Source organism: Diachasma alloeum, unplaced genomic scaffold (genome assembly GCF_001412515.2).
Source record: "Diachasma alloeum isolate Michigan unplaced genomic scaffold, Dall2.0 Dall_scaffold_00177, whole genome shotgun sequence".
NCBI classification, from domain to species: domain Eukaryota; kingdom Metazoa; phylum Arthropoda; class Insecta; order Hymenoptera; family Braconidae; genus Diachasma; species Diachasma alloeum.
The window spans coordinates 778,959-793,617 of record NW_021680343.1 but is presented as its reverse complement, the minus strand read 5'-3'; the positions used below and the strand labels follow the sequence as shown (position 1 = coordinate 793,617).

General features: G+C 35.5%; 1 protein-coding gene across 1 annotated transcript; it reads left to right on the top strand.

The window, feature by feature from the left end:
• The first annotated feature begins 760 nt into the window (after positions 1–760).
• LOC107037083 (allatostatin A-like) lies at positions 761–14,654 on the top strand. Its single transcript, XM_015255418.1, has 3 exons — positions 761–950; positions 8,165–8,444; positions 13,966–14,654. The coding sequence occupies exons 2-3, from the start codon at positions 8,181–8,183 to the stop codon at positions 14,254–14,256; spliced, it is 555 nt and encodes a 184-aa protein (XP_015110904.1). The 5' UTR covers positions 761–950; positions 8,165–8,180; the 3' UTR covers positions 14,257–14,654.
• Positions 14,655–14,659: the final 5 nt, after the last annotated feature.

Below are 14,659 nucleotides of genomic sequence, written 5' to 3'. Positions count from 1 at the left end.
GTATTTATAAAAATGATTATTATTCTTTCAAAAATATCCGCAAACGAATTTTCGTTGCTCTTCCCTCAATCGTTATAGTACATTTCATCACGCTGTGACGAAAAGTGAACTGTTCGGCACGCTCCGCGTGCCTAAAAGTCCAGTTTCCGCCACATTGTGATGAAAAATATTGTTCGTAACTCGTAAAAAAATGTTTTTTTAGCTCGTGGGATTATATAAACCTCCCACTCGCCAAAAAACACTTTTTTGCACTCATTACGAAATATACTATTAGAGTACAAGGGCACAAATTTCGTTTTCAACGAATGTGTGTACAGACCTCGCCTTCGGCTCGGCCTGTAAACTACACATTCGTTGAAAAGGAAATTTATTACCGAGTGTTCTATAATATTTTATGTCAAGTCGTGCAGAAGCCTAGTTTTGAGCAAGCTGCGCGAAGCGCAGCGTGCGATAAACTCGACTTATTGCACGGCGCGACATAAAGTGATTAATGATTGAAAGAGCACGAAAGGGACGAGATTTTAAAGAGACTTGAGGAAAAAAATAGAGAATTTATTCCTCTCGTCCCTTCAGATATGCAAATCCTGCTCTTTTCGTCATGTTTCACCTCATTTTTCCGACACCCGGGACAGTAAAACTCTGTTGGGGATGCAGGAGGGAACGGTGTGCGTCGCGACGCCGTCGCAGGCGACGAATTCGTCCCTCTCATACATATATAAGGGATGGACATGGTTGGCCCCACCGTCATTCTCGCGCGGAAGTCACCACCGTCCTGGCCATTTCGTTACACTCCGCACCTCGATTCAACCCCGGCAATTATTTAATTTATCGTCCTGGTATCGGTTGTTACATCGAAGTTGACTAGTTGGAGATCAATTTTTATCGAGAGTTTGAGAGTGAGAATAAACTGAGGCGTTTGAAATTCTATCAGGCCGGGTTCTCAGCAACAGGTGAGTCGATTCTCAAGAGAATTTATCATTACGTTCTCTGATGGCGTTTTGAATTGTTGTGGAATGAAACTGAGATAAATGAGTTTCAACGGGAATTCTGGAATACTTGGGGTTGTTTAGAAATTATCACGTTAAGGAAGCTGCTCTCAGTTATGCAGGGATATTGTGACGTGATTTCATGGATATTATAACGAGGAATAGTTTGACGTGAAAAAATCTATTCTGTCGCATTGTTTTTAAATATTTACAGAAAAACATTCATGCACGGAGAGAAATGTTCAGTAAAAATTAGGATACTCACAGTTCGCTCAGCGATTACGGAATCGACTCAGAACATTTAAGTGACGATATCGTAATTTTTCACGCTCAGGAAAAATTCCGTGATTTTAATATATTAAGTAAAAATTATGTGACAGTTCCGTAAAATTTCCTACAACCACATTTTGCTCCGGAATTACGGAAAAGATACGTCATTTTTATTGAATATTTCTCTCCGTGTAGAGAATTGGTTTTTCTCAAAAATTACTTGAGTGATTGAACTGAAGTTTCCCCCAGAAATGCCCTCACATAACGTATTAAAAATTATTAGGAATTATTAGAAATTATAAAATTAAACAAGCTGTTCTATTGCTCTAGGAATATAGTGGATTGATTCAATGGATATTATCGTAAGGAATATCTCGAAATAAAAAAATTTAATTCAGTCACCTAGTTGTTTAATATTGACAGACAACGAACTTGCTCTCAAACAAGTTATTGAAAATGATTAAAAATTATAAAGTTAAACAAGCTATCCCTAGTTATATCGGTATTTTGGGACTTGACTTGATGGATTTGTCACGAGGAATATTTTGACGGAAAAAAATTCAATTCAGCCGCGTAATTTTTGAGAAATTGAGAAAGAAGATTTTTGAGAAATTACTCTATCTCAAAAACTATTTGACCGGTTGAACTAACATTTGATGCAGAAATTCTCCCCAAACCAATATCAATTACGAGACAAAATTATAGGTTTTTAGCTTCAACTTCTCTATTTTTCAGTGAACATTTATAAAAAAACTTTTAAAAATCCGCACGTAGATATCCACATTTTCCAAGAACATCATGTCTTCAGGACGAGCAGATCGTAGGAATCAACGATTGCAAAGCTTCCGTTTGGAAGTAAAAAAAAACGAAAAAAAATGGAAATACTCTTGCTTCACTGTTGCTAAAAGGCATCGGCCTAAAGAAATTATTCGACCGATTCATTTAGTGGTGTCTAACAAATAAGCAACTTTTCATTTCTGCTTGAGACAGGAAAAATCCCCTTTCAAACGAATTGCATTCACCGACTGATAAAACACGACAAGTGGAAATATAACAACACATTTGACTTTTTTAATTGAAGCCTTTTGTCCGGAACGAGCCAATTTTCGTTCTTTTATCTCTTGTGTACCGCGATTTTTTATGAAGATATAAACCTTTTGTTTTCATGTCCAATTTTGAAAATCAATAACAAAGGAGGTTCGTTAATACTCTCAACTCCAGGGTGTTTTCTCCCCCACAGAACAAAGTTTGAGAAAGTATCCCTTCGATTTTTGTCGGAAATCCGGGCTAATTGCGGCCATTCCGAGTTCTTTGATGACGTGTTTTTTTCTTGAACATGTGATGTCAATCTGGCGGATTTCATTTCAAAGCAGTACGGATTCCCCAAAGACCCAAAAGCACCTTTTCCCCCGGAATAACCCACAATAAAATTATTCATAGCATTTTTATAATTCCAAATGAGCATCAGTTGTCGAGTTTTTCATAAAATACATTAATAGAACAAAACACCCGGGAAATCATCCGAACTTAATAATGTTTTCCCCCATTTTCTATCTATATGTATATCGTTCATACCCGCGTAAATATATTCATTGAAATGTTTGATGCATTGGAAAAAAAAATGAATGACGAAATTCCCGGTAAGTCAGACGATACACATTCTGATAATGCTGGATAGAGTGAAAAATTGAACGTGAAAATATAAAATCGAAGTAGGTGGATGAATGGAAGTGAACTGAGAACTTCGAGAGACAGAATATCGACGTGACATTAATCTCATATCGCCGGAATAATGATGGAATCGGAGATAAAGTACCTGTGAAAGTGCATTCGATATCACCAACGCACTCGCCTTGTTTGTTTTTACGTTTTTTTTTTTTAGCGTAGAAGAACGCTTGATTTTTACAATTTCCGGATTTTTACTCTTGCGATGAGTATTTCTGAGTTATTGGCGAGTTGATTGGAGGAAAATTGACATAAAAAATTGATGAGAGTTTATTACATTTTGTTAAATGATTGAACATTAATTGCCATGCGAATTCATTAATGACGTGGCACGCTGAAATGAGTAAATTCCAGTGAGATTACACTGATGGAAAGGATTAGTTATAGTCGACAAATGAATTTGGTTGGAGGCTAGAATCTATTCGGTTTCATCAAATGTTCATTCGTTAATAGTTAACAAATACATATTTCAGGAGCATTTCCAGGGAACTATTCGTTAACTATTAAAGAATATTTATTTGGTCATATTTAACTCTACCATTCGTTAATAGTTAGCGAATCTCGTTTGGAATAAATGAATTATTCTATCAGTGTAGTTTCTGCTGATTTTTTTCGCAAATCTCTGCTTTTTTAAATAAAAAATTCCAGTGAAAGCTGATCTTCAGGCAAATGCGGAATTTCGTTGAAGTAATTTTTTGGAATCGAAAGGGAATAGAAAACTTGTTGTGCACGCAGAATACGAACAAGTTATTGGCGAGTTGATTGGAGGAAAATTGACATAAAAAATTGATGAGAGTTTATTACATTTTGTTAAATAATTGAACATTAATTGCCATGCGAATTCATCAATGAAGTGGCACGCTGAAATGAGTAAATTCCAGTGAGATTACACTGATGGAAAGGATTAGTTATAGTCGACAAATGAATTTGGTTGGAGGCTAGAATCTATTCGGTTTCATCAAATGTTCATTCGTTAATAGTTAACAAATGCATATTTCAGGAGCATTTCCAGGGAACTATTCGTTAACTATTAAAGAATATTTATTTGGTCATATTTAACTCTACCATTCGTTAATAGTTAGCGAATCTCGTTTGGAATAAATGAATTATTCTATCAGTGTAGTTTCTGCTGATTTTTTTCGCAAATCTCTGCTTTTTTAAATAAAAAATTCCAGTGAAAGCTGATCTTCAGGCAAATGCGGAATTTCGTTGAAGTAATTTTTTGGAATCGAAAGGAGATAGAAAACTTGTTATGCACGCAGAACACTTCAGGTGAATCAAATAATAAATATGTGAACAGAGTGCGAGCATTTGAGTCAATTAACGTCAATTCATTTTGTAAACTGGTTTCCTGCGTGTGGGATGCATTCGTGTAGCGCTCATTCTTTCCCAATGCTGCTGTCTCTCTATTGAAAATCGAATGAAGAAATAAATGAATAACCTTCTGGAAATTTCATGGAAAATGTGATAGTAATTCTCATGAGACTGACATTCAATCGGGTTTAGGGGAAAAATTGTTATAAAATTGTTAAATTTCAAGTTTTAGGTAGAATTCAAAGAAATTCATGAGTTTGTAGTGGGAGTGAGATGGAAATTTCACAACTTCATTGAATTTCCAATGGAACATAAGTATTTAGAAACAAAATGACATGAATTTTCAATTTCTCTCTGAATTTTCTGAATTTTCGCGGAATAATTTAACTGAAAAATCAAGTATTTTATTGATTTTCAGATCATCTGAACCGAAAATTAACGGAATCTTCGATTTTTAATGTCAATATTTCCTGAACTTTCAGTGGAAATTAAACACGATAAAAATTTCCAGGATTTGGCATGGAAAATTCAGACGAAAATTTTCAACAGTGTATCTCTTAAATTCTCGAAATTACCTAATTACAAAAGAATTATTCCCAAGTGAAATTAATTTTCCTGTTGTTCTCTCAAAATTCCTTAATCTCAATGAATTGGAAAATCAATCTCACTCCATCATCCCCCAAAATTCCCCCGAATTTATCATCCGGGAGATAGCCAGGTCACAAGAGAATAATAAACGATATAAATGTCGGAGGGAGGAAACTTATGCGAGCGCGTGTACCTGAAGAATGGGAGAAAGGGGTTGGCATACAATTAGAGTTGTTAAACCCCGAGCCAAGGCTGTTGCTCAGTTGGCCGCTGAGAATAGCCGATGGACCCTTCTATATCACCTCCAAGGAGTTCAAAAATCGGGGGAAGGATTGCTCCATTGCCGCCTGGGGGCCAGCCAGACGCGTTAATTGTCGAGTGCTTCATGAATTCAGTAGCAACAGGGGAGGCTAATCCAATCTCGTATTTCCGAAGGGGTAATGCACCGAAAACGCACGAGACATTCAATAGACTCTGAATGTAATTCACTCGAGCAAGACTTCTCATTCATTTACATAATTTTCATAATTGCGAATATATTATTTTGATATTATCGATTTCATTTGAACGTGTCAACTGATTCTAGAGATATTTCTGTATGTGAGAAGTTCAATCAACTTGGGATTCAATTGCAGGAATAAAAAGGGAAATTGCGAGAACAACGTGTGAGAGAAACCAAGTGAGGAGAGGAGACTTGGGGATATCCAAGTAGTTTTTGTTCAGTTAAACGCTTTTGTACTTTTGTAGTCGAACATCAGAGCTTTCATTTCAGCCCCATTTGACCCCAAGTTTCCGGACATTTTACAGTGTTTTCATTATTTAAACTTTGCAGGTCTGAATCTCGAGATTGAAGCGTTAACAAAACATTTTAAAATCTGAAAAAAAACTGAGAAAGTTGACTTTTGGAGGAAGATTGATGAAATAATTTAAAAAGTGCAATTTTTCACAAGAAAAATCATTTGTTTGGAATCGTAACAAGTTTATTCATATTCAGAATTTCTCTAGAAATCTATTTCATACCCAAAAAAATAAGGTTTCCGAAAGTTTGAATTTTCAGTGGAACATGAATATTTAGAAACAAAATGTCATGAATTTTAAATTTTTTCCTGAAATTTCCTGATTTTTTCACACAATAATTGAACTGAAAACTCAATTATTTTATTGATTTCCCGATCATTTGAACAGGAAATCAATGAAATATTTGATTTTTCAATGATAAGATTTCCGGAAATTTCAGTGGAACTTGAACATTATAAAGATTTCCGGAATTTAGCGCAGAGCATTTAGACGAAAATTATTAACAGTGTATATTATTTTGATCCTATCGATTTCATTTGAATTTTTCAACTGATTCTCGAGATATCTCTGTATGTAAAAAGTTCAGTTAACTCTGAATTCAATTACCGGAATAAAAACGGAAATTACGAGAGCAACATTTGAGAGAAACCGAGTGAGGAGAGGAGACTTAAGAAACCGCAGTCGGTATAATTAAATTGACACCCCACCCGGAGATTCAATCAAGCCCTCATACAGATTGTCTTTCCTCGACTGCTCCCAAAAGGCACTCTAATACCAACTGGTGTGATTAAATCAAGTACTGAGCATACATAATTAAAATTTCATTTTGTAATTTAGATAATTAAGGGACAATTAATTGGTCTCGGGGGAGCAATGGGGATGACGAATTCTCCATTTCCAGAGTATTTCTAGACAATTATTCTCCATTAAAGTAGCTCTACTCTTCATTTCCAGAAAACTCGATTTGGTGGTTTGAGAAAGAACGTAAAAAAATCGGGAAAATCAACATTCTCATGATGATTAAAGACCAAAATCTGAAATGTTGTCCTTAAATCTGAAAAAGTCGATGTTTTTTGACATCTCATAGACAATTGTTGTCGTTTAGTAAGCAAGTTCGATCATTTATTCACAAGAAGAAAATGTTGTCAAACATTTTGTAGCGAAGTAGTGAATTATGATAAGTGCAATTTAAAAAAATTTTTTTTTATTGCTTGAATCGAAAAATCTCACAAACGTGATTAAATTCCTTAACTCTCCTGAAAAACTTCCATCTTTGCACATATCCAAGTTTACTACTTCGCTACAGTATTCAAACTTCGCAAAATGCAATTTCAATGATAGTAATTAGGTACGAATTTTTACAAATTTTCTTCGCACAATTTAATTGGAAAATTCAACAACTGAAAATAACCAGATCTACAGTGCGGCCGGTCCAAAGGGTAGAGCTACTTTAAAGTGGAGTAATTTGATGCTCACCATGAATACAAAAAGACAAACAAGGACAATATTGCATTCATTCTATGGAAGAATTATACACTTCCATTAATTATGATGTAATTCACTTTTGCCAGATTAAAGAGGAGAAAATTATTCAAAGAAATTTCCCCCGTTTTACGGATTTTTCAATCAAGTCTGCGAATTATCGGCTATCATTCATCAAATTAATTACCAATTATTTAATAACCTGACATATCTAATTAATTCAGGTTGGCTCATTTAAAAATGTAATGGAGCTAAAATGAAGACGCAAATAAATAATTATTCCTTCATTCTATTCGGTAATTACGCAATTTATTGAAACTACTTTTGCCAAAATTCACGTTTTTTTAAATTTTTCTGGTAAATTATTGATCGGATTGACGTGAAAAAATATACCGTTTTTGCGTTTTATCATTACTTAATGACTCACGAAATTTCATGATCGTGCAATTATTTTCCTGCGTTTTTTCTCAAACTTTTCGGAAATTCACAAAACTTGAAAAAAATGCAGGAAAATGATTGCACTACATGGAGAGAAATGTTCTAGAAAAATTCTAGTACGAGTACTGGAAAAAATTACAATCCACCGGCTGTGAAAAATTCTACTGCTGTTAAGGTAAAATTTCTTGGTATTTCTGGTAAAATTTTTGGGGATTTCTGTGAAATTTTCACAGAAATACGGGGAAAAATTCGTTTTCTCCAATAAAATTTCTAGTGCCGGCATTGGGATTTTTTCCTGGTCGTCACTTTGCACCTCTTTTCCCGTGCTAGCACTAGAATTTTTCTAAAAAATTTCTCTCCGTGTATCATGAAACTTCGTGAGTCAGTCAATAATGATAAAACGCAAAAACGGTATAATATTCCGCGTCAATCTGATCAATAATTTGCCAGAAAAATGAAAAAAACGTGAATTTTGGTCGAAAAGGTGTATTACATCCTCGATTAGACATTATGCGATTCCTGACGACTAATAAAAATCTTTCGTTTAAAATTTTTGTTCGCAGATTGACGAGAAAAAAAATGATTCAAAGAAAACTTTTCAATATTACACTGATGTTTGCATTAACTCTCAGCATCAATATTGCAACGAGCGCGGCTGATGAGCCGACAGCAACTCCACTACAAGAGGCTCATCAACGTGGCTGCGTGTCCCCTAAGAAGGATTACGACTTTATTACGGAATACAAACGCCTGCCGCAGTACCGCTATCTGGCCGCGTACAAACGATTTCCCGATTATCTTTACAGCTTTGGCATTGGCAAGAGATTCGACGACAATATCAAGGTAAATAGATTTTTTTTTTACGGCCTCGGAGTCCCTTTTTGGGTCCCATTCGGCACTCTATCCAATCGGCTGTGGATTCTACACTGTACCGCATTCGCACTCCTATAGAACAGAAGTAGCATGGGGAAACCACAGAAAACCCACATGCCGGTACAGGCGGTTTCTCTATTAGCAACCTCCCGCTCGCCGGAGCCTTCCGTTGAAAAATTCGATTCCACGGGGAATCGAACTCACAACCTTTCGCACACTAGACTTGCGTCTGATCCACTCGGCCACCGACGTCGGTAGGTGAATAGATTATTTTCTCCAACAATCTCTCGAGTTCCAATTCTCCGGAGGTAGACCAGGCCAATTGCTGGACGGTTAAAGGAAATTCGAGTTTCGTGGTAGGATTTAAAATAAAAGAATCACCGAAATGGGGATATGATGGCTTCCATACCTTCAAGAATGTTTTAATTAGCAGAAAAAAATTGTTTAAGGCCCGATCGTACTATCTTTCGAATAGTATCTGGATTTTTTTTGTCTTTCGTAATCCAAAATTGTCAATTGAGTGGTACATCATGTAAATTCCCAAAAATTATGATTGAATGATGAAAAAAAATAGAAAAAATTCTGAACTTTTTCAAAGAGCGTTTTTAATTGAGATTCAGAATGAGTTGAAAAAAGAGGAAATTACAATTATCTGATTCGCTGTGGCAAATTATCTATTAGCTGTCATTTTCCATGGTGGATACCAAAACACTAACTCCTCATGGGAAGTGACAGCTCGGTATCTCAATTTTCAAAACAGTGGTATTTAGCCATCTGCCATTTTTATGTGATAAAAGTGCGATTAAAAAATTCTCCAAAATATTACAACTTTTTTCAAAGAGCCTTTTCCGTAATAAATGTCTCTGTGCAGTCTGGGAAAAGATTTACGAAATCAGTCTTCCCCTGCATGATATTGGGTGACGGGCCGCAATTTGTCACCGTAAATCAGATACATTTTTCAATTTCTTGTTATTCAACTTATTCTGAATATAAATTAAAAACGCTCTTTGAAAAAATTAAGAATTTTTTCTACTTTTTTTTGCATTAGGCAGGACTTAATTGACAATTTCAGATGACGAAAGATGAAAAAAAACATCGAGATAACATTCGAATGATTGTACACCCGAGCCTTAAAATGAAAATAACAAAACAAAGAATAATTAAATTGAGAAATAGTTGAATGTAGCCGAAACCCNTCGGCTGTGGATTCTACACTGTACCGCATTCGCACTCCTATAGAACAGAAGTAGCATGGGGAAACCACAGAAAACCCACATGCCGGTACAGGCGGTTTCTCTATTAGCAACCTCCCGCTCGCCGGAGCCTTCCGTTGAAAAATTCGATTCCACGGGGAATCGAACTCACAACCTTTCGCACACTAGACTTGCGTCTGATCCACTCGGCCACCGACGTCGGTAGGTGAATAGATTATTTTCTCCAACAATCTCTCGAGTTCCAATTCTCCGGAGGTAGACCAGGCCAATTGCTGGACGGTTAAAGGAAATTCGAGTTTCGTGGTAGGATTTAAAATAAAAGAATCACCGAAATGGGGATATGATGGCTTCCATACCTTCAAGAATGTTTTAATTAGCAGAAAAAAATTGTTTAAGGCCCGATCGTACTATCTTTCGAATAGTATCTGGATTTTTTTTGTCTTTCGTAATCCAAAATTGTCAATTGAGTGGTACATCATGTAAATTCCCAAAAATTATGATTGAATGATGAAAAAAAATAGAAAAAATTCTGAACTTTTTCAAAGAGCGTTTTTAATTGAGATTCAGAATGAGTTGAAAAAAGAGGAAATTACAATTATCTGATTCGCTGTGGCAAATTATCTATTAGCTGTCATTTTCCATGGTGGATACCAAAACACTAACTCCTCATGGGAAGTGACAGCTCGGTATCTCAATTTTCAAAACAGTGGTATTTAGCCATCTGCCATTTTTATGTGATAAAAGTGCGATTAAAAAATTCTCCAAAATATTACAACTTTTTTCAAAGAGCCTTTTCCGTAATAAATGTCTCTGTGCAGTCTGGGAAAAGATTTACGAAATCAGTCTTCCCCCGCATGATATTGGGTGACGGGCCGCAATTTGTCACCGTAAATCAGATACATTTTTCAATTTCTTGTTATTCAACTTATTCTGAATATAAATTAAAAATGCTCTTTGAAAAAATTAAGAATTTTTTCTACTTTTTTTTGCATTAGGCAGGACTTAATTGACAATTTCAGATGACGAAAGATGAAAAAAAACATCGAGATAACATTCGAATGATTGTACACCCGAGCCTTAAAATGAAAATAACAAAACAAAGAATAATTAAATTGAGAAATAGTTGAATGTAGCCGAAACCCCCAATTTCTGGACGACTGGGTCATATTTTTTTAAATTTATTAAATGTTGATCAATAGAAGAAAATAATTGATCGCATGATTATACGCAAGTGATATTATGGAGAGGTGGAATAATTAATACAATTTTCANGAATAGATTATTTTCTCCAACAATCTCTCGAGTTCCAATTCTCCGGAGGTAGACCAGGCCAATTGCTGGACGGTTAAAGGAAATTCGAGTTTCGTGGTAGGATTTAAAATAAAAGAATCACCGAAATGGGGATATGATGGCTTCCATACCTTCAAGAATGTTTTAATTAGCAGAAAAAAATTGTTTAAGGCCCGATCGTACTATCTTTCGAATAGTATCTGGATTTTTTTTGTCTTTCGTAATCCAAAATTGTCAATTGAGTGGTACATCATGTAAATTCCCAAAAATTATGATTGAATGATGAAAAAAAATAGAAAAAATTCTGAACTTTTTCAAAGAGCGTTTTTAATTGAGATTCAGAATGAGTTGAAAAAAGAGGAAATTACAATTATCTGATTCGCTGTGGCAAATTATCTATTAGCTGTCATTTTCCATGGTGGATACCAAAACACTAACTCCTCATGGGAAGTGACAGCTCGGTATCTCAATTTTCAAAACAGTGGTATTTAGCCATCTGCCATTTTTATGTGATAAAAGTGCGATTAAAAAATTCTCCAAAATATTACAACTTTTTTCAAAGAGCCTTTTCCGTAATAAATGTCTCTGTGCAGTCTGGGAAAAGATTTACGAAATCAGTCTTCCCCTGCATGATATTGGGTGACGGGCCGCAATTTGTCACCGTAAATCAGATACATTTTTCAATTTCTTGTTATTCAACTTATTCTGAATATAAATTAAAAACGCTCTTTGAAAAAATTAAGAATTTTTTCTACTTTTTTTTGCATTAGGCAGGACTTAATTGACAATTTCAGATGACGAAAGATGAAAAAAAACATCGAGATAACATTCGAATGATTGTACACCCGAGCCTTAAAATGAAAATAACAAAACAAAGAATAATTAAATTGAGAAATAGTTGAATGTAGCCGAAACCCCCAATTTCTGGACGACTGGGTCATATTTTTTTAAATTTATTAAATGTTGATCAATAGAAGAAAATAATTGATCGCATGATTATACGCAAGTGATATTATGGAGAGGTGGAATAATTAATACAATTTTCATTTTATTTGTGGAATATTCAATGCAAGTTGAAATCGTCTAGGAACTAACTCCCGTCCAGAAATTGACCTGTTTACCCTATAATATCTCTGATGAACGATCCGGGGCAGAATGACGTGGGTAATGGGATCTAAATGGAACCAGAGGGTGTTTAATAATTGAAGGTCAGCATTAGGGCCATCATTTGGATGAAGGGAGTTATCTAAGATCGGCATAAACAGTGACAATGGTAATTGTTGATTGAAAACGTGAGGATCATCGGCTTCTTGGGGATTTCGGGAACAATGAGATAGTAGGGGGACCTTGAAGTGCCACAGGGCATTGATGTCATTTGATTTTCGGTAACAATGGACTTATAAAATGGCGTTATGGTATTCTTAGCTGCGGTCGTCCTTTGGGGAATGTGAAAATACGTGGGGAAGCTGTTGGCGATCGGAAGGGATTGTAGATAAATATTCTCGAGTTGAATGAAGACGACTGAGATCGGGGGTGACTACTGACCAGAAGCCTACGATCTCGGGGAAAAGAAGAATCAAATCTTTGATACACTCAGAGAAATATCGTCGGAATATCACAAAACTAATTTCTTGCGCCAAATTTTTCATCTTTTTTTGAGGATAAATTACGGATGGGCGATGTTTGTCGATTAGGGGAGGTTGGGGTAAAACGGACACTTGACTTTTTTTTTCAAATGTTACTGAAGGGTTGAAATGTTGATGAAATTTAATAATTTTTTTGTCAATACAAAGAACAATTATTTCCCTTTGTGACGAGCCTAAACTGAGCTCAATTGATAAATTTGTTTCTGAGTTATGAATAATTTTAAAAAAGTCCAAAGTGTCCATTTTACCCCACCCTCCCCTAATCGAAAACATCGATTTTTCACGCCCAAACGTCGATGTTTTTCATTCGATGTTCCCAACGGCCGATTAATCGATTTTTGATTCTTTTTTTCAAACATCGATCTTTTTGAGTCAGTAAATAAAATTTTTCATTTTTTTATCGAATAATAATATTGATTGATTGAGAACGAAAAAAGTAATAATTTATCCGCATTCAGCAGTAACTATTTTCTGCAGTATGTGCGCTATAAATGATAAGTGAATAAGTCCAGTCGTCTGTTGCTTTTGAAAAAAATTTTCAACATTTTTAAAATAAAAAAAAAATTTCCTGTGTAATGAGAAAAACATCGATTTTTTAAATAATCGATGTTTTTTCCAGAAAAATCGATTCACAATATCAATGTTTTTTAAAACATCGCCCATCCCTAGGATAAATTTCTTTGGATAAGAATTCCGGATAATGTGTCAGACAATGTCAGATTTCGGTGAAGTGTTCGTGACTTGAATATGAACATTTCAGTAGTGAAGTGGTCAAACGGTTCAAGTCAGTTCTATTCTGGCGCCAGTCCTCGTAGAATATCTCAAATTCTAAAGGAGACTTACAAAAATTGCAGGCGGCTGTATCTTCGATACGTCCATGGTCTCTCCTTCTTTCTCGAATTTCCTAGAAACTCCTTGCATTCCCTCGAATTTTCTAGAAACTCCCTGAATTTCCTCGACACGTCTAGAAACTCCTTCACTTTTTGCGAAATTTCAGGAAACGTCTCGAATTACCTCGAAATGTCTAGAATTTTCTAGAATTCCGATAGATAAATTCCGATAGATAAATTGATCAAATACGTATGCGATGTTTTTCGCTCAAGAAATGATTTTTGTGATATTATGTAGATTTTTGTCTTAGTGTACGCGTCATGTCACCGATGACGAGAGTTCCTGAAATTTCAGTGAAAATGAGACACGATAAAAATTTTCTGTATTTGACGCGGAAAATTCAGACGCAAATTTTTAACAGTGAACATTCCATTTCGTCAAGTTGCAGAACAAAAAACAAATTGTTTACAAAAAATTGTTCTGCATCCATAATTTTTGCTCTGCTTACAGAGAAACTCGCCATATTCCTTCGGAGTTGGCAAGCGAAACACCTTTCCCAGGCTCTCCTTCCTGAGGGTTCCCCTAGCCTACGCCCTCCCTCTTGACACCAAAAGTTATGATTCCAATCTCATCGTCGACGATTCCGCTGGGACAAAACGCAATGCACCATCGCACGCATACGGATTTGGAATTGGCAAGAGAACTCCACTATTACTCAACGATGATTTCGATGCTGACAATCGAGGGCTGAATGATGACAGAAAATTCACCGATGACGGGCCACTGTGGGATCAATTCTAACCGATCATTATAAATCAACTTATTTTTATCCTTTTTTCAATGTCTGTGTAAACAGAAAACGAATGAAAACAAAACAAAATATTCACATGGAAGAAAAGTGTCTGTACTTCTCGGTGTAAAAATCATTTGCGCAATACTAGATGCTTATCTCTTGACTGTAAATTGAAATTTCACCAGTTTTCACGTATGTCGAAGGTGGAAGAATGGATGTCACTAGTAGAGTGACGAAACAAGATGATACGCGCGAAAAAATTTAATAGAGAAACGTGGCGAATTCCCTCGAAAATTCTATTGGATTTCTATCGAACTTTATTGAACCTCAATTGATTAGTTTTTGACCGATACTTATGTGCGCGTTTTTTCAATAGAAATGTTCAATGGAAAATATTCTGTAGAAGAAATC